This window comes from Acinonyx jubatus, chromosome E3 (assembly GCF_027475565.1).
Source record: "Acinonyx jubatus isolate Ajub_Pintada_27869175 chromosome E3, VMU_Ajub_asm_v1.0, whole genome shotgun sequence".
In the NCBI taxonomy this organism is placed as follows: domain Eukaryota; kingdom Metazoa; phylum Chordata; class Mammalia; order Carnivora; family Felidae; genus Acinonyx; species Acinonyx jubatus.
This window is the reverse complement of record NC_069398.1, coordinates 40,074,327-40,091,983: the sequence shown is the minus strand read 5'-3', so window position 1 is coordinate 40,091,983 and position 17,657 is coordinate 40,074,327. Positions and strand designations below refer to the sequence as shown.

At 48.4% G+C, this 17,657-nt stretch overlaps 1 protein-coding gene across 4 annotated transcripts in view; it reads right to left on the bottom strand.

Annotated features, from left to right (window-relative positions):
- Window positions 1-17,657, bottom strand: part of DNAJA3 (DnaJ heat shock protein family (Hsp40) member A3) — a 29,357-nt gene that overhangs the window by 2,540 nt on the left and 9,160 nt on the right. For 2 of the 4 annotated variants that reach the window (XM_027043348.2, XM_027043349.2), the window contains exons 3-10: window positions 16,261-16,344; window positions 15,325-15,519; window positions 14,086-14,238; window positions 11,086-11,233; window positions 9,969-10,033; window positions 7,892-8,020; window positions 7,231-7,346; window positions 5,880-5,977 (exon numbers count right to left, since the gene is read on the bottom strand). In XM_027043348.2, the coding sequence (XP_026899149.2) occupies window positions 5,880-5,977; window positions 7,231-7,346; window positions 7,892-8,020; window positions 9,969-10,033; window positions 11,086-11,233; window positions 14,086-14,238; window positions 15,325-15,519; window positions 16,261-16,344 (988 nt within the window). The remainder of the gene's footprint in view (window positions 1-5,879; window positions 5,978-7,230; window positions 7,347-7,891; window positions 8,021-9,968; window positions 10,034-11,085; window positions 11,234-14,085; window positions 14,239-15,324; window positions 15,520-16,260; window positions 16,345-17,657) is intronic. The other 2 variants (XR_008294682.1, XM_053213477.1) reach the window with 1 other exon arrangement.

Genomic DNA, 17,657 nt, shown 5'->3' with positions numbered 1-17,657 from the left:
CCAAGTCACTGACTCCAAGCAGGTGAAGAACACGTACCAAGACCAAATGACCAGCTTCCACGCTCCGTATGTGTGCACCTGGGGTCTCTGGGACACCCAGGGAAGGGACTCGCTGCCTTGTGGAATCCCACGACACGTGCACTTCTTCCCTGTAACAACAGCAGTTGGGCACCCTATGCGTCCCTGGGCAAACTCCCCGTCAAGGGCATGTGACCCTACATGCCCTAGAAACAGGGAAGCTACTTGGCCATTTTTTCAGGGCCCAAGCTGAGATTATGGAGATCAACTCTGCTGCATAAATCTGTCCTTTTCAAGATCTGCCAACCACTAGGCAGGCAGGACAAGCTTCTGCCATGAGCTCCTGTACTCAGCACAGGGCACGTTTCTATCATGCTAGGTTATATATGCCAAGTACAGTGCATAGCGCAGTAAAAAAGGATCATGGTCCCCAAGATCTCAGTCTAAAATGCCATCATTAGTGAGGGGCGCCTGGGTGGCTCAGTCAGTTAAGCGTCCAACTTCAGCTCAAGTCATGATCTCACGGTTCGTGGATTCAAGCCCCACATCGGGCTCTGTGCTGACAGCTCAGAGCCTAGAACCTGCTTGGGATTGTGTGTCTCCCTCTCTCTCTGCTCCTCTCCCCCTCGCACTCTCTCTCAAAAATAAGTAAACATTTTTTTTTTTTAATTGAAAAAAGAAAAAAGATGCCTTCATCAGTAAGAGGCCCAAAGCTCTGGGCACCAGGCTCCAAGCAGGGGTGGGTGGAGTCGCCCCTGGGTACAGCACCCTGGGCAGTCTCGTGGACCTGGCATGCTCTCAGAGCTCAGAAACGTCTTCAGAGAGAGCAATAGCCTCAAACAAGGATGTGCTAACCAAGGTGTGAGCTATCACCAAAGTCAACGTGGCTGAGTGATCCCCGACTCCCAGGGTTCCCCAGCAGAGGACCCCGGGCACTGCAGTCACCAGAGCAGATCCCCGTGAGAGGTGCCCACCGCCACAGGTTGCAAGGCCATGTGTGCCTTCCCTTAGTCCCTCACATCCCCCGTTCTGACGTGATGGCTTAAGTAACAAAGAGCCTCCTCACACAAAGCAACCCGCAAACCAGAAATTTCCCATCACTCCTGGGCCTCCCTGGACACAGGAGAGGAGAGTACGGACTGATTTTATCTTGCCCTTGCTCTGGGAATGGCAGACCTTTGTGCGTGCACATGCATCACTATGAGTTATAGCTGACGGAGCTTTTAATGTGTGCCACATACTGTGTCAAATGCTTTACTTACGTGATCTCATTTAATCACGTAAGAACCCTATGAAATACAGGCTGCTATCATTTCCAACTTACAGATGGTAAAGCTGAGGCCTGGAGAGCTGAAGTAATTTGCCCAAGCCTTTACAGATGATAAGGGCAGAGTGGGGCCTTGCCTCGTCCGTTGCCAAGCTGTTAACTACGAGTCACAACAGGGCACAGAAACTCAGACTGCCGTCACCCTCTTCCCCGCAACTCTGCTGTCATCATCATCCAGAAGGTGGGAAACGGTGATGCCCCCATGGCTACAGGTATGTGAGCCACAGTGGCCAAAGGCCCCAGAATAAGCAACCAGTTAACAGGTTAATGATTCACAACAACAAAAATAAAACAACAAAACGCAAACATGCCAGATCACCCCCTACCACCAGGAACTCAGGTCTTACCTCTATTTTAAATTTGGATAAAAGGACTCCTTCAGGAATAAGGTTTACTGGCAGGGACATCAAAGGCTATAAGCACTAAATTTAAAATTCTGAACCAAATGTCAGGAATAAACTACACACATAGATGACAAAGTCTATATACACACTGTTTTTCTAACCTAGGACAGGAGGAGGGATGTGTCCTTACGGATGTCGCGGACACTCAGATAGATGCCTTCTGGTCTCAGGACAGGATACAAACAAAGGCACTGTGCTTCTAAAGCTTCTTTAAATACAGCCAGCATGTCACTTGTGCCTTTAGAATAAAGAGGAAATGCCCACTCCAGCTGAATGGGCACTACATGACCATTTCTAGTCTACACCTTCAGAAGGTGACCACACCCAGAGGGGCTGCTCAGCCAACACAGAGGTCCAGCCTGAGGCCACAGGTCTCTTCTCTCCTGGGGAAGAGCTTATACTCCCATCTCTCAGAGTATCTCCCAGCGACATGAGAAAAACGAATTCAAATAAACTCAGTCAACATTTCCTGTGAACCAGCCCTGTGCCAGGTGCCATGGAAAGTGTTGGGGGATTCAAAGAAGAAACACGCCAACTCATTAGGCAGGGATTCCAAGTTAGAGCTGCCTGATAGCTGTTTATACTGTGATCCCAGGGGAAGAGTAACAATCATCCCAGGAATATGGGCCACCTTTTTGGGCCAAAATGTTTTTTCCATCGGCACAAGCTTCTCTTAAGAGAAGGGTTCAGCACGTATCTGGGGCTCAATGCTTGCTGTCTTCTCCCGTTATCTATAAGCTGGATGACGGCACGGACTCTGTCTCTCTGTGTGTCATCTCTTAGCACGTAACAAATGCTAAAGGAACGTATGTTTGAAGAAACAGAGACCGAGAGGATTCCAGGACCTGACTTCTGGGGACCGGGGCCGCCCTGCAGGTGGAGGTGCAAGTCTATACACACAGCCTGACTCCCTGAGCCGACTACACACACAGGCTGAGGCAGCAAAGTACCTCTCGTTCTACTAAAATTTTGTCTTTTCCTTCATCTTCCTCCTGCCAGCACCCTGTGTGAAGGTCAACGCTGCCAACTCCGTCGGAGAGGAGAAACGGCAGGTGGGATTCCCAGACAGTGAGCTCTGGAACTGCTTTCTACATCTCCAGGTAAATGTATGTGTACTGTCACCAAGAGTTAACGAGGACCCAGAAGCACAAACCCTGAGCCACACTGTCTCTAACTCAGTCTCGCAATAATAGACTTTGCCGACTCCCTGTGTCTTCTATGCTCAGCCTGAGTACTGAGAGTCCCTGAGTGCACGGTGTCTTTCTGGACATTCTGATTCACAGAATGGGGAAGAAGCAAGGGTCAGCTGTTAAGGTTTTCACCAGCTGTACTAGGGACCAAAAATAAGCAAGGGATATTAAATCCCCCAAACCTTTTGGGTCAGTTTCCTATGTAATTATATCTACTCCAAATGCCCTTCAGGTGCCCTTTTCCCTAATGAACGTATAGACGCCCAGAAATCAGTCTGTACCTGACAGCTCCTGTCAGGTTCTGAGGGCTCCCTGACTCACGTGTATTTGGAGGCTACTAAAAAAGTGATCTGAGGGGCTCCTGGGTGGCTCAGTCGGTGAGCGTCCAACTTCGGCTCAGGTCATGATCTCATGGTCCATGAGTTCGAGCCCCATATCGGGCTCTGTGCTGACAGCTCAGAGCCTGGAGCCTGCTTCAGATTCTGTGTCTCCCTCTCTGTCTGCCCCTCCCCTGCTCATGGTCTGTCTCTGTCTCAAAAAAAAAAAGTGATCTGAGTAACACTTTATTCCACGAAGCAATGATACCTGAACATAACTGTTTCTTTTTTTTTTATTAAAAAAAAATGTTTTTAACGTTTATTTATTTTTGAGACAGAGAGAGACAGAGCATGAACAGGGGAGGGTCAGAGAGAGAAGGAGACACAGAATGTGAAACAGGCTCCAGGCTCCGAGCTGTCAGCACAGAGCCTGACGCGGGGCTTGAACTCACGGACCGCAAGATTATGACCTGAGCTGAAGTCGGCCGCTTAACCGACTGAGCCACCCAGGCACCCCTAAACATAACTGTTTCTAACATAACTTCAGTTTAAGTTTTGTTAAATGCTTGAAATAAGAGATTCAGACTCTACTTAAATAAATATGACCCACTGTTAGTGAGGTTGTCAGGAAATGAGAATTATAAGTACTGTCGTATTTTCACACGCAGATTGCAAAAATAACTGTCTTCACAGTATAATGAAATTTAACCATGTCTGGGCAGCATTCTTTGAAGCCAATTCTAAGATTCTTAAATGCTATTTAAAAAATTATGTCCAGGGCCCCTGGGCGGCTCAGTGGGTTAAGCGTCTGACTTCGGCTCAGGTCACGATCTTGCAGTTTGTGAGTTCGAGATCTTGCAGTTTGTGAGTTGGGCTCTGTGCTGACAGCTTAGAGCCTAGAGCCTGCTTCAGATTCTGTCTCCTCCTCTCTCTGCTCCTCCCCCACCTACACTCGGCCTCTCTCTCTCTCTCTCTCATAAATAAACATTAAAAAAAAAAATTACGTCTGGGAGCCAAATTTCCCACGAGAACACAGCTCTGAAATGACAATGAAAGTGAGTAGGGAAAAAATAATTTGGCATACTACGTCACTTTACAACAACTTTTCAGAAATGTGCTCAATTCATGCCTCAAAGTTAAACTATGCTCAACAAAATTATGTCAATAAAATTTAAAAGGAAGAAGTGACAAAGTGTCTGGCACACCAGAGGTTCCCAATAAATCCAGGCTGAATGAGGGCGGGGAACTAGCTATGAGGACAAGTAACCACAGAAGTCACGAGGGTTCAAAGGACACTCATAAGCTGACTGTATGATCAACTCTCAAGTTAAACTACCAGAAAAGAGTTTAACAAAAACACCAATGTTCTAATCTAGTGAACAAGGCCCACGTCACGACTCACAGGGCCGACCTCAAGTTCTCCCGTGGTTGGCAGAGGAGGAAAATCTCCCTGGCCAGGTGACTAGGAACATTTGCAATTCAGGAAGCACAACTACAATTACGTGGAACGGCTATTTCCACTTTTCAGTACAAGGGCTGTAACAAGAGTGTAAGAAATACAGGTACCAAACCTTTCCATGTTTGGTCAGGCTCCCGACAGGCTTTGTGGTGGCTGCTTTGTCACAGACGACTTGGCCCCCTGGACTCCACAGAAGCCCAGCAAGTCCATGCAAAGGCAGTTGCTGCTGGGACCTCCAGCCCTAGGCTCCAAGACCAGCCCTCCCTCCCTGGAAACCCACCCCTGGCTGCCATCACCTGCTCTGAGGGACCACACACTCTCCAGTGCCGTTCAGGCTCTGAGGACACGGGGGACATCCACCGCCTGCCCTGAGTGACCACATACTCCCTAGTGCCATTCAGGCTCTGAGGACAAGGGAGGGGCATCCAGGACCCACACAAGCAGAATGATATAAGGGGGGAACACCTGTGCAGCTGAGGCCAGTTCACCACGCAGCTCACCCCATCCCGGGCCGAGTCCCCGCCAGCGGAGGACCATCATCTCCTCCGCAGGGCCCCCACCTCCCACGGGAAGAGGCGCTGCAACAGAGGCGGCCATCACCACAGCCTGTGCCTGCCAGCATTTTGGTATCAAATAGCTAGTATTTAAAAACACTCTATAGATACAGCCTGACATCCGAGCTCAGGGTAAACGCAGCATTTGTTCGCTGCCGGACGAACTCAAAGTTAGACCTGCTGTGCACAGGCAGGTTTGCGCTCAGTCGACTGGCTTTTTTACGGGTTTGGTAGCTGTCACTTACAAGACACTCTGAAATCTTAGGGAGGCGTTCTGGGTCAGGATTGCATAAAGCCTTCCAATCTGTCTCCTCCTTAAGCTGTTACAAGGAATCTCATGTGGGGATGTGCCCAAGGTCACTGGGCGAGTGGCAGAACCACGGATAGAACTCAGAACAGCTCTCACAGACACACAGCTGCCCTCCGGCAGGAGGCGAGCTGACACTCTCTGACCTCTGCACACACGGGGCAAGTTAAGAGTGGCCGGCAGGAGGCTGTTCCTGGCTCCCAGCACCCCTCTGTCATGCTCCCCGCAAGGGCAGACCCCAACGTGTTTCTGAACCATGCACCCTCCAAGGACTGAGAGGCCTTCCACGTGTTGCCACCTTACCCGTGCTTGTATTGGTGACACCATTCACCGTCCCCTCCACGTCGGTCTCGTCCTCGGCGTAGCTCAGGATCAGGCTCTGCTGCCGGCTTGTGAGTCTCCTGTGGAGCAAACAAATTGAGTGTTTCCTCTGGGCAGCCCTTTAAATGATGGGCTGGGCCGGTTTCCACGTAAGCATGTGGAAAATGTGGGGACACAATAAGGCAGAGGCACACACCCTGAACCTAAGAGCCACCCCCTCAAAGCTTCAATAAAGAAAACCTGAATTACACTGATCATGGTGAGCATTGCATAACATATCAAACTGTTGAATCTTTATGTTGTACACCTGAAACTAATATAACACTGTAAGTCGATTATACTTTGATAATAAAAATGTTTAATTCTTTATTTAGTTTGAGAGAGACACACATGTGCATGCATGTACAAAAGGACAGAGAGAGAGAGAAAGAGAGAGCCCCGACGAGGACCTTGATCTCATGAACTGTGAGATCATGACGTGAGTCAAAATCAAGAGTTGGATGGTTAACCGACTGAGCTACCCAGGCACCGTGATAAAAAAAACAAAAAACAAAAAACAAAAATCTCCTAAAATACCTTAAGTTGAGGGGCGGAGGGGCTCTTATAAGTGTCGTATGTAGAAAGTTAACTAATTAAAAGGAGCACCAGGGGGCACCTAGGTGGTTCAGTAGATTAAGCGTCTGACTTCCACTCAAGTCATAATCTCATGGTTCATGGGTTCGAGCCCCACGTTGGGCTCTCTGCTGTCTGCGTGAGCCCACTTCAGATCCTCTGTCCCCTTCTCTCTGCCACTCCCCTGCTCATTCTCTCTCTCTCTCTCTCTCTCTCAAAATAAAAAAAACTTTTAATTAAAAAAAAAGTAGTGCCAGAAATTTCGCTCACCCTCCCCAATAGGGTGAGCCATGCCTATCCTGGATGCCACAGCACTCAACTCAAACCTTTCTCCCAAAGAACGGAGACGTCATGTGCTATGATCCAGTTACAGATTTGTGTCTCCCACGAGACCCCCAGTGCCCTGAGAGCAGTAATGATAAAACCAACAACAGCAGCTATGGCTAAGCGTTCCTTATGTATTATTCAATTTTCCAGCAACTAATGAGGGTGGCCTTGTTATGCCCACTTTGTAGACGGAGAACCTGGGCAGGACACGTCTGACTGTAAGGTAGAAATAACTGGCACAAGCCTCAGTGCTTACGGCAGCGGACCCACAACGGGCCGGGCGGTCTGGCTCGGCATAAGGCCTGGCAGGTAGAAAGCCCTCAAAACCGGGTCCTGCTGGGTGGGGAAAATGCAGAGATTGGGCGGACCTCACCATGGTTACGTGGGCACGCACTTTGGAACTCTTATCTTGATGTGAATGTAGTGATCTCCATAGCCGTAGCTGTTAATCCGGGGGATACCTTTCCCACTCATCCGAATCTTCTGGTCTGTCTGAATCCCAGGGGGAATCTATAAAGCAAAGAAATCTGTGGTTTTCCTTGGTCTACAGTTGCTCAAATGGAAACATTTCACTACACTAAGACTCACTCCTTGGAAAGAACTCCCATTCAGGTTTCCAGACATCCACATGGAAGCTGGCTAAACCGGGGTCCACCCGGAGCAGAGCCCAAAACAAGCATGTGGGGGCAGACAGTTCGGGAAGCTGAGCCCACAGCAGGAGTGAGGAAGCACAGAGAGTGTGACCTGGGAGGGGGCAAAGCCAACACAGGGTCACAGTGCTGGGGCTGCTGCTCCCTGGTGCCAGCAGAGGCGTGGATGTGACCCAGGACCTGCCTTCACTGGTGATTCCTTCATCAGGGTCTACAGTCTGTGATTCACACCCAAGGAATGGCCTAACATTCCTCTACTTCCCCCAGACCCCATCACTGAGTCTCCAACAGGCTGCTCGGCCACAGGTTCTAGCCACTTCTCAGCCGGTTCACAGAGGGGAAAAAAAAAAAAAAAAAAAAAAGCAACGAAGGACAAGAGTGGCAAACACGTTCTCGGCCTCTTACCGTCACGTTAATTGTCTCGTACAGGCCTTGCGCTCTGGCTGTACCCCCAAGAAGAGCCTGAGCTATGGAAATAAAGAGGTCAGAGTGGATGTCTGCACCGTCCCTCCGGAACACGGGGCTTTTCTGCACCTACGGTCCAAGCAGAAGAGATGTGGTTATGCGTGCAGAAGTCCTTCTCGAGACTGGACAACAGCCCATCTCAGCAGCCTGGGCACAGGGTCCGGCGTGCGATACGCTGCTTCTTTGCTGAAGAGCACAGTATCAAGGGAGAGGATGTACTTTCGCCAAAGCAGAACATGACCCCAGGCTCCGGGAGTTACAGGTCAGATTCATTTCTACATAGCGACACAAGAGTGTCGGTCTCAGATCAAGCCGTCCCAATGGGCAAATAAAAAAAGTAAAATTGGCTTATTAAACATTAAAAAAAAAAAAGCTTACTCTACTGGCAGGTATAAGGAAACAGAGATTAGCACATCTACAAAGGCACAGTTTATTTTCCAAACAGTCATCTGGTACAAACCACCTTCAAGACAGACAGACAGACAGACAGCAGTGGAATGATTCTGATGCACAAGCACTACTTTTGGGGCCTCAAAGACACTTCTTGCCTTGCAGTGATTTCCCCTCTCTCTGTTCTTGTCTATTATCAGGTGGGAGCAGGGTCTGAAACCCCCACCAAGCCCACTGGAGAGCCTGGCTGACAGCTGGCTGCCTTTGTCTTTGATTCCTCGTCTAGCACTTCACGCTTTACAGTATTTTTATCTGTGTTTTAAATTACAAAATATTTCACACACGCATGAACAGGAAAAGTAGGGGCGCCTAGATGGCTCAGTAGGTTAAGCGTCAGACTTTAGCTCAGGTCATGATCTTGCAGTTCGTGGGTTCGAGACCCGTGTCGGGCTCTGTGCTGACAGCTCAGAGCCTGGAGCCTGCCTGGGATTCTGTGTCTCACCATGGACACATCCTCTCTCTGCCCCTCCCCCACTGGTATTCTGTCTCTCTCTCAAAAATAAATAAAACACTAAGAAAAAATTTTTTGAACAGGCAAAGTAAATTACATCACACACGCAGAACACCCACAACCCAGTGGAGGTAATAAAACATCGCGATGCAGTGAAGCCCCTGGCTCCTCCCCCTCCAGAGTGGCCCCATGCTGAATGTAGCAGTTCTCATTCCCACATACGTATGTGTCCCCAAATAATATGTAGCACCCTCTCACGTGCTTTAAAAGTGTTTATAGACAGTCTCCCTCCCTGCATCCACTCGCAATCTGCTTTCTTTCCCTCAAAGTAACTGAGAAGTCTCAGTTGTGCTGAACGTATGGCTCTGGTTTCTTCCCGTGGCTGCTCTGAGGTACTCTGGCCACAGCACGGTTCTCTCATTCACTCTCTTATCCGAGGGCAGCAGACTGTCGTCAGTGTCTTGCTATTATGAGTGAGGGTATCTTGCACACAGCCTGTGCCTTCCCCTGCTGCGCTCACATGGCTTTCCTGGGGCACCCGGCAGAAATGTGGGGACAAGAACTGTATCTCCTTTACCATCTCCTGTCTCAGACACCAGGTCTGTCTCTGCACACAGTAGGAAAAACTGCACCTTTGGCCCTTACCACCCCCACGAACAATTTGATACATAAATTCAAAATCACAAGGAGGGGGGGTCTGGGTGGCTCAGTCAGTTGAGCATCCAACTCTTGGTTTCGGCTCAGGTCATGATCTCATGGCTTCGTGGGATCAAGCCCTGCATCAGGCGCCCTGTGCTGGCAGTGCAAAGCCTGCTTGGGATTCTCTCTCCCTGTCTCTCTGACCCTCTCCCACTGTGTGGTCTCTCTCTCAAAACAAGCAAATTTTTAAAAAAATCACAAAGAGATGCATTCTATATTTTTATGTGTCCTATGTTTTCCAACTTACAAAAATCTTGAGGAAACTGTTCTGTCCAAACATAGCACAAAGGCTTGACGTGATACATGTTTCATAACACCACCGAGGTGGCCACTGTTTCCCTTAGACATGCCCCCATGAGCGCCCACCTCCCTGCAAGAGGGCAAGGGCCCAAGAAGCTGTGCGAGCAGAGCACCCACCCTGAATGTGATGAAAATTTCTCTTTTTCCGACAGGCATCCGCACCGTCTGGCCATCTTCGACTCCTGTAAGAACAGAAGTTCAAAAGGGAACATTTATTTGGGGACCTCCCATGGAGTTTCCTGCCCTAAATCCATTTACAAACCACTGACTTCCTTACCCGTTCCTATTAACGAGGAACAACACAACTATCCACAGTACCTCCAATGGGTGTAACTTCTCAAAGGAGCAAGTACAGCAAGTGATACCCAAACAAGAGCGCCTTCTATTCGTTTATACAAGTTCCCTGGACACCTGCTCCTACCAGGTCCGTGTAGCATGTCGGTGAGTTTAGAATTTAGTAGGGGAGACAGCTATCGCCCAAATAACAACACTAACAAGGGCATCATTACAAACAGAAATGTGTTCGTAGAAGCAAAGACAAAGGACAAAGGACATCTAAGGAACAGGGAGAGTTCCAGAAGCTGCTCTAGGGAGGCAACACTCAAGCTAGCAGCTCTGGGAGAAGAGTTAACCCGCTGAGAAAAGAAGGTGGAAAGTGAGCTTCAGACACAGGGAGTGACATATGGCAAGGCTCTGTCTAGAGGCATTATGGCCCGTTCGAAGAGCTGGCATGAACATCAGGAAGGCCGCAGGGCAGGCAACAAGAGGAGAGGCTGCAGAGGCCAGAAGGGGCGGAGACAGGTAGCATTTCTCACCCCAGGAGTCACTGCACAGGCTTCAGGACAAGTGACATGATCAGACTGCCCTGCAGAAAGTCCATCCTGGGAACAAGACCCAGGTGGCGAGAGCAGTCACAGGCGGCCCCTGGGGGCTAGGAGGAAGGGGTAATGGTGCAGACAGGGCTGGCCACAGTGACAATGCTGGCCTCGTTGAACGAAGGTAGAGGAGCTCCACAGGGGAGTAGAGCGGGTGTGTCAGGTACCTTCTGCCCACGCGGCATGCAAGGGTAGATTTTAAGGACAACTAGTACAGAGAGGAAAACGCAAGGAGATTCCAGTTCCCCCTCCAATCCGGGCTCCAGATCCTTCACCACAGCTTTTACAACAGCCCAATCACAGGGAAACAAAGGCCCCAGCTGTCCCAGCCCCGGTACGTGGAGAAGCCCAGGACCCACCGGCAGGCACAGGGATCACCACTTTCTTCTTCTGCTTGGCCTGTCCGGCTCCTCTGCATATGACGCAGGGAGTCGTGATGATGGAGCCTCGGCCACCACACCTCCGACACGTGGAGCGCATCACAAAGGGGCCTGTATTTATGGTTTCCTGATAAAGAGACGAAAAAGACGGAACCCTTAAGTACACAGGTAAACTCTAATGGCCAAGCCTCCGGGAACACAATGCATGACAGAGAAATGTTTCATCAAAGACTCGTGTTCTGTGTGAACACGCACTAAAACATACTGCCTAAGAACACAGGGACCCAGACCTTTCTCCCAAAGGATGCAGACGTCATGCAAGATGATGCAGTCACAGACTTGTGGAAAACACTCTGGCAGCTATGAGAACTGTGTGTGCATCTGTGGGGCTGTGCCCTACAGACCACACTCGTGCAACGGCGTACGTCCCTTGCAGCCTGGGTGGCCACCAGGAGTGAGCTACCTGAAAAATCATGGTGTAACCACGTTAACAGAACACTGCACATGGGTCAGAAATGCTTTCTGAGATCAGAGTTGTAAAAACCAAAGCAAACGCTGCAGCACCATGTACAGAGTGCTACCTTGGGTTACTGGAACCTCCATACAGATGGCTTGAAATGTGCGTGTCCGTCTAAAGCAGGATACACAAGAAGGTCACTAGAGCTGTGCCTCTAAGGAGGATGCCTGGAACAATTAGGGGGTGGGGCTTGGGGAGGAACACTTAACTTTTCACTGGACTTTCGTTTTTCCTTCAGAATTCTGTACCGTGTGCAAATATAAACACATACATTTTTAAACATGATAAATTTTAAATTAGAGACATTTTAAATGTAAGGATTATTTGTCCCAGCAATTCCACCTTTGGAGGTCTGCGTCACAGAAAGTAGAGGCATCAGATGGAAGGCCATATGTGTAGAGGGTTTTCCTGTAGCACTGAAACCTAAGTATTAAGTTGGAAAATGAGATCTGCATGTATCGGCCTGGAGGAATGGGCATGATCCATCAAAGACCAAAGCAAGTTGCACAACAAAGAGTATGTGTAATATACTCTCATTAGAAAGTTTTTGCTTTAAAAAGAAATTTTTTGTATGGAGACAGAGACTGAGTTGTGGAAAGAACACCTCAAGTTATGAACTTGGGAGTCCAGGCAAGGGGCGATTACTGACATTTTCTTTATGTATTCCTCTGACTGTTGTGTCAGAACAAGTACTTTTCAATAATTTACAAAACAGGCAGGGGGACGCCTAGGTGGCTCAGTCAAGTGAATATCTGACTTGATTTTGGCTCAGGTCATGATCCCAGGGTCGTCCTATGGAGCCCTTGTTGGGCTCTGTGCTGAGTATGGAGCCTGCTTGGGATTCTCTCTCTCCCCTCTGTCCATCTGCCCACTCGTGCACGCACTCTCCCGCCCTCTCTCCCCCTTTCTCGCTTTCTAAAAAAAAACAAAACAAAATGAACAAACAAACAGTGCAAAGAAGTTAGGTTAAACAAAAAAAGTAACCACTTTCTACCCAGTGAGGAGCTGGGGGTAGTGGCCACAGACCACAAGGCCCCGCCAGCTGTGGGAGGGGCTGGGGGCCAAGAGGCCCCTGAAGGATGGGGGTGCGCAGGGAGGATGGGGGAGAGGACACTTGGGGGGGGGGCAAAATGAGCAGGACCACGCCAGCAACAGGGGCTGCCTGCCTCCTTACTCCTGGGGCACCAGTGGTGGGGGCCGGGGGAAGATAGGGAGGACCCAGCCCCCCTCTTTCTTCCCACATGGCCCTCAGGTACAGTGAGAACAGGGCAGTAGTGGCCTCAGGGACCAGACTAGCTGCTCTGGGTGGTCAGGTTTCTCTTTTGTTTTCTCAGCAATCGCTGTTGTAATCAGAGGGGCACTACTCTCTTTAAAAGGTAACTGCTCAGCTCCCAGAGGTTTCAGGAACGCTTATAGAGAGGCAGTACACCCCATTTTTCAGTCTCCTACAATCAACGCGGTGATCTGGAGTTCAGGAGTCAGTATGTGCCTCACCACAACTTCCTCATTAATCTCAAAGGGAAAATTAACAACTTTACAGTGAAGAAACCTGGTGGGCACTATCTTAACTACTCATGATCCAATGTCACGTCATCACTAATGGGACAAACTGACACCTCACGACTCCTGACGTGATCCACTGTCAAGGGCGCTACCCCTCTGTGGCGTTTCACCAAAAATGTGTGATCTGAATCTGGTCATGAGAAAATATCAGATGAACCCCAAATAAAGGGCATTCTACAAAACAGCTGGCCTGTAATCCTAAAAAATGTCAAGGTCATAAAGAAAAAGAAAGGCTGAGAAACCGTTCCCAGATTAAAGGAGACAAAAGATATGACAACCAAACACTATGCAAAATCCCAGCATGGATCCTGGATCAGGAAAAAAAGGACATTGTAAGGACAAGTGAACACATGAGAATGAGTACAGAAAATGGTATTCTAGCAACATTAAATTTCCTGATAGTGACAACTGTGTTGTGGTTGCATAAAAGAACATTCTTGTTCCTTGAAAATACACAACAGATATGACAGTGCAAATGGGACAGAATGTTAACAACTGGTGAATCTGGGTAAGGAATAAGGGAGTGGCTCTTTATACTGTTCTGTATGTTTGTATTATATAAAAACTTACCAAAAGAAAAAAAAGATTACACTTCAAGCAAAATTTAAACCCCCCGCCCCCCAGCAACGGTTTCAAATTACCAAAATTTTCAGGGAAGTGTATTTTCAGGGAAGACAGCACAGGATCACTGACCAAGACAGAGTACTCTTGGGAAAAGAAAGATCTAGATAAAACAGTCCCACCTAGTCACGGACACTCAAAAGCACCAAGCACTGCCAGATAACTCTCCAAGGCTATCCACAGGAGCGTAGAAAAAGAGCCGGCAAGGGGTGTGGGGAGGCCAGAGGCGGGGGGAATCCCAGGCAGCGGGGGGGTGGGGGGCTCTGCCACACTCTCACCATGCCGGAGCCGCCGCAGTAATGGCAGTTCTGCATCTTGGTGCCAGGCTCGTTCCCCTTGCCGTCACACCGCTCGCAGGTGTCAGTGATGTTCACGGTGAACTCCTTGTTGACCCCCTTGGCAGCCTGATTAAACGTCAGCTCCATGATGTACTAAAGAAGTCAGAGGGCAGCCTGTCATCTTTGGTTAATTACCAAAGTGATCCTCCACTTTGAAAGTAAAGGAGGGCAATGGTCAGCGGTTTTCATTCACTTTATCTCTTCTTTTAAACTGGGCTTTATTCTTTACGATGGTTTTACACATTTATAAAATTGAGAGGGAGGTATCAGGATCTCCCCCTGCCCCCACACATGCACAGCCCCCACCAGGGTCAGCATCTGTCCCCGGGACGTCCATTTTTTATCAAGGATGAACCCACATGGACACATCAGAGTCCCCCAAAGCTCGTCTTTCACTTTAGGGTCCACCCTCGGTGGTGTATTTCCTAAGGGACCGAACAAATGTATGACACGGGTCTGTTGTTACAAAATCATAAAGGACTTTCACTAAATGTGAAATTTCACCAAAAATCCTGCATGCCCCACCTGTTCATCTCTTCACCCAGCTACTTATTTTTTAACTCACCTGTCCTCTGCCAAGTAGGAATGGATGGGACGCGACTGACTCTGCCCTACATCTCAGGATTTTCAAGAGGGAATGCTTGTTTTAAGTGAAAATGTACTTTTCAACAAACTGTTCACAGATAGTATTTGTACATAGTCCTAATAGACAGCTCGAATGATCCCCAAACATAATTTAAGTCATAAAACATGCTCCCTCTCTCAGCTCTGATAATGTCTTATTAGGACATAAATATGCAAGAGGTAGAATTGGTGTTGTGTCTCCGTTCCGGCACCGAGCTCTTCTACAATAATGCAGCAAGCTCCAGACAAAATGCACCCGAATCATGGACCCTCAAAGCCTTCGCCTCAGGCTGCCTGATTAAGCAATTGTACAGCTAAAAAGGATTACCTACATGGTAATCCTACATGGATTACCTACATGGTTTTTCTTAAATATGGGAATTACTTCCTACCAAAATGGCTGCCTCCAGATCATTCCATTGAAGATGCTTTGGGGTTTTTTTGTGTTTTTTCTGGGTTTTTTTTTTTTTTTTTTTTTGAGAAAAAGAAACATAAAATGTTTGCCTCACAATGAGCGGCTAAAATGTGAATGATTCTTTAAAACAAGGAGCTTACCTCCTGAGGCTGACTGAATACACTCTGGAAATCCCCAAAAGAAGAGGATGAGAATTCCCCGAAGATCTTCCTGAAGAGCTCCTCGGGGTCGACAGTGGGGCCCCCTTTCCAGTAGCTCTGTCCAGAGGCGCCGGCATCCGAGCCCGCAGAGCCGTAGGTGTCATACTGTCTCCTCTTCACTTCGTCACTCAGCACCTACCGGAAAAGGCCCGGCGGTCAGGCGCCACCAGGTGTCCCGAGGCCCAGGACACGGCACAAGTTCACACCGTGTGTACAGGTAAGGGTGCTGGATCAGCATTAAATTTCCTGCTTTTGACAAGTGTACTGTGGTTAACGTAAAAGAATGTTCTTGGTCTTAGAAAATTCACACTCGAGTACTGAAGAATAAAGAGATACGATACGGCGTCTGTGACGTACTCTCAGATGGCTGGGGGATGTGCACACTCATACAGCAGGTACACGATACTCTACGTATCGCGAGTCCCTACAGACCCTCTAAGTCTGGGAAGGTCGCTCTGGAACGGCTCAGCAGCCCGCCACAGTGTGCACTTCATCCCTCTGACTACATTTCAAGTTCCTCACAGGCGGCCTCCTACTTTTACAATACGCACCATCCCACTAGACAGAGATGCCCTAAGGAGGGGGGGGTCAACAAATAAGTGTGGAATTAATTAATCCAACCAGGAGCTCCCAGACCCAGCTATAAATCAGATGACCTGGGAGCTCTGTTAATACAGATTATCAGACCGTTTCCTACTGAGATTCCAAGTGAGATCTAGCAGGAGACCTGGGAATCTTTTCTTCAAGGAGATAATCTGGTATGGGGACAGTCTTCACAATGGACCTTATGACATGTCAGGTCACCCTGGGCAGCACACTCTGATGTACCCACACAGCTGAATGACAGTGACTGCACACACAGGTAGGTCGCATTACCTCATAGGCTTCTGCCAGCTGGGAGAACTTCTCCTTGGCTTTGGGATCATCCTTGTTTGTGTCTGGGTGGTATTTCTTGGCCAGCTAAGGGAGAAAACCATAAATTACAATGGACACATGATGATTACCAACACTGGACCTCAAATAACAGTCATAATCTCACCTCCCTTACAGCATTGGTCTGTTTTGAGATTTTGCAACCAACAGCAATTTTTTTTTTAATGTATGTTTGTTTGTTTATTTATTTTTTGAGAGACAGAAAAAGACAGAGTGCAAGGGTGGGGTGGGGAAGGACAGAGAGAGAGGGAGACACAGAATCTGAAGCAGGCTCGAGGCTCTGAGCTGTCAGCACAGAGCCTGACGTGGGGCTTGAACTCACGAACTGTGAGATCATGACCTGAGTCAAAGTCAGACGCTTAACCGACTGAGCCACCCAGGAGCTCCATCAACCAACAGCAATTCTTAAAACAAGGCCTAAGACTTTAAAATAAACCACCTCTTGCAGCAACTGGGTTACTCAGTCACTTAAGTGTCTGACCAACTCTTGGTTTCGGCTCAGGTCATGATCTCACGCTCTGTGAGATCGAGTCCTGCATCGGGCTCTGCGTTGGCAGCATGGAACGTGCTTGGGATCCTCTCTCCTCTCTCTCTGTCCCTCCCCCCAACCACATTCGCTCATGATCGCTCCCTGTCAAAATAAATAAATAAATATTTTAAAAATGTCTTTAAAAAATAAAATAAATAAAAGTAAAATAAAATAAACCATCTCTTCAAATCTGACACATATACACATTTTTTAACCACAACAAATCTCTGCCAAAAAGAGCAAATGCTTTAGAACTTGGGCACCTTTGTGAAAGCAGTGGAAAACAGTGTGTCTGATATACCATCAACTATGTAAAAAGAGAAGAAAATAACTGGATACGTAGATGTATCTGCTGTACAAGTTATTTTGGAAAACATATAGCAAGCTAGTAACATTGGTTGCAAAAGGAGGGATGTAAGAGAACAGGAGGGAGACTTTCTACTGAATATACTCTTTTGTATTTGCTTAATTCTGAACAAAGGAAACGTAATGCCTCTTCAAAACACTAGTTTAAATATTAAAAAAGAGTAAAATCTCACTAGGCTGTCCGCAGCTGAGCCGAGCCGCTCTAAAACTACGGTTACCCTCCGGGCACTCTGAGCAGTGCTGTGCTTTGCAGGTGGCTCACTGTTGGCTCACTGTTTGCTGCGGCTGCTGACCCCTTCCAAGTCTGGGTCACTACAGGTCCCTCACTTGAGGGAAGGAGGCACACGGAATCCAACTGCGGACCGGAGAAGCCATGTGGCTCGGACGCCACGCCACCAGCAGCTGGCTGTGGTTAGGGTGCAGGAAGTTAAGTGCACAGCCTCCG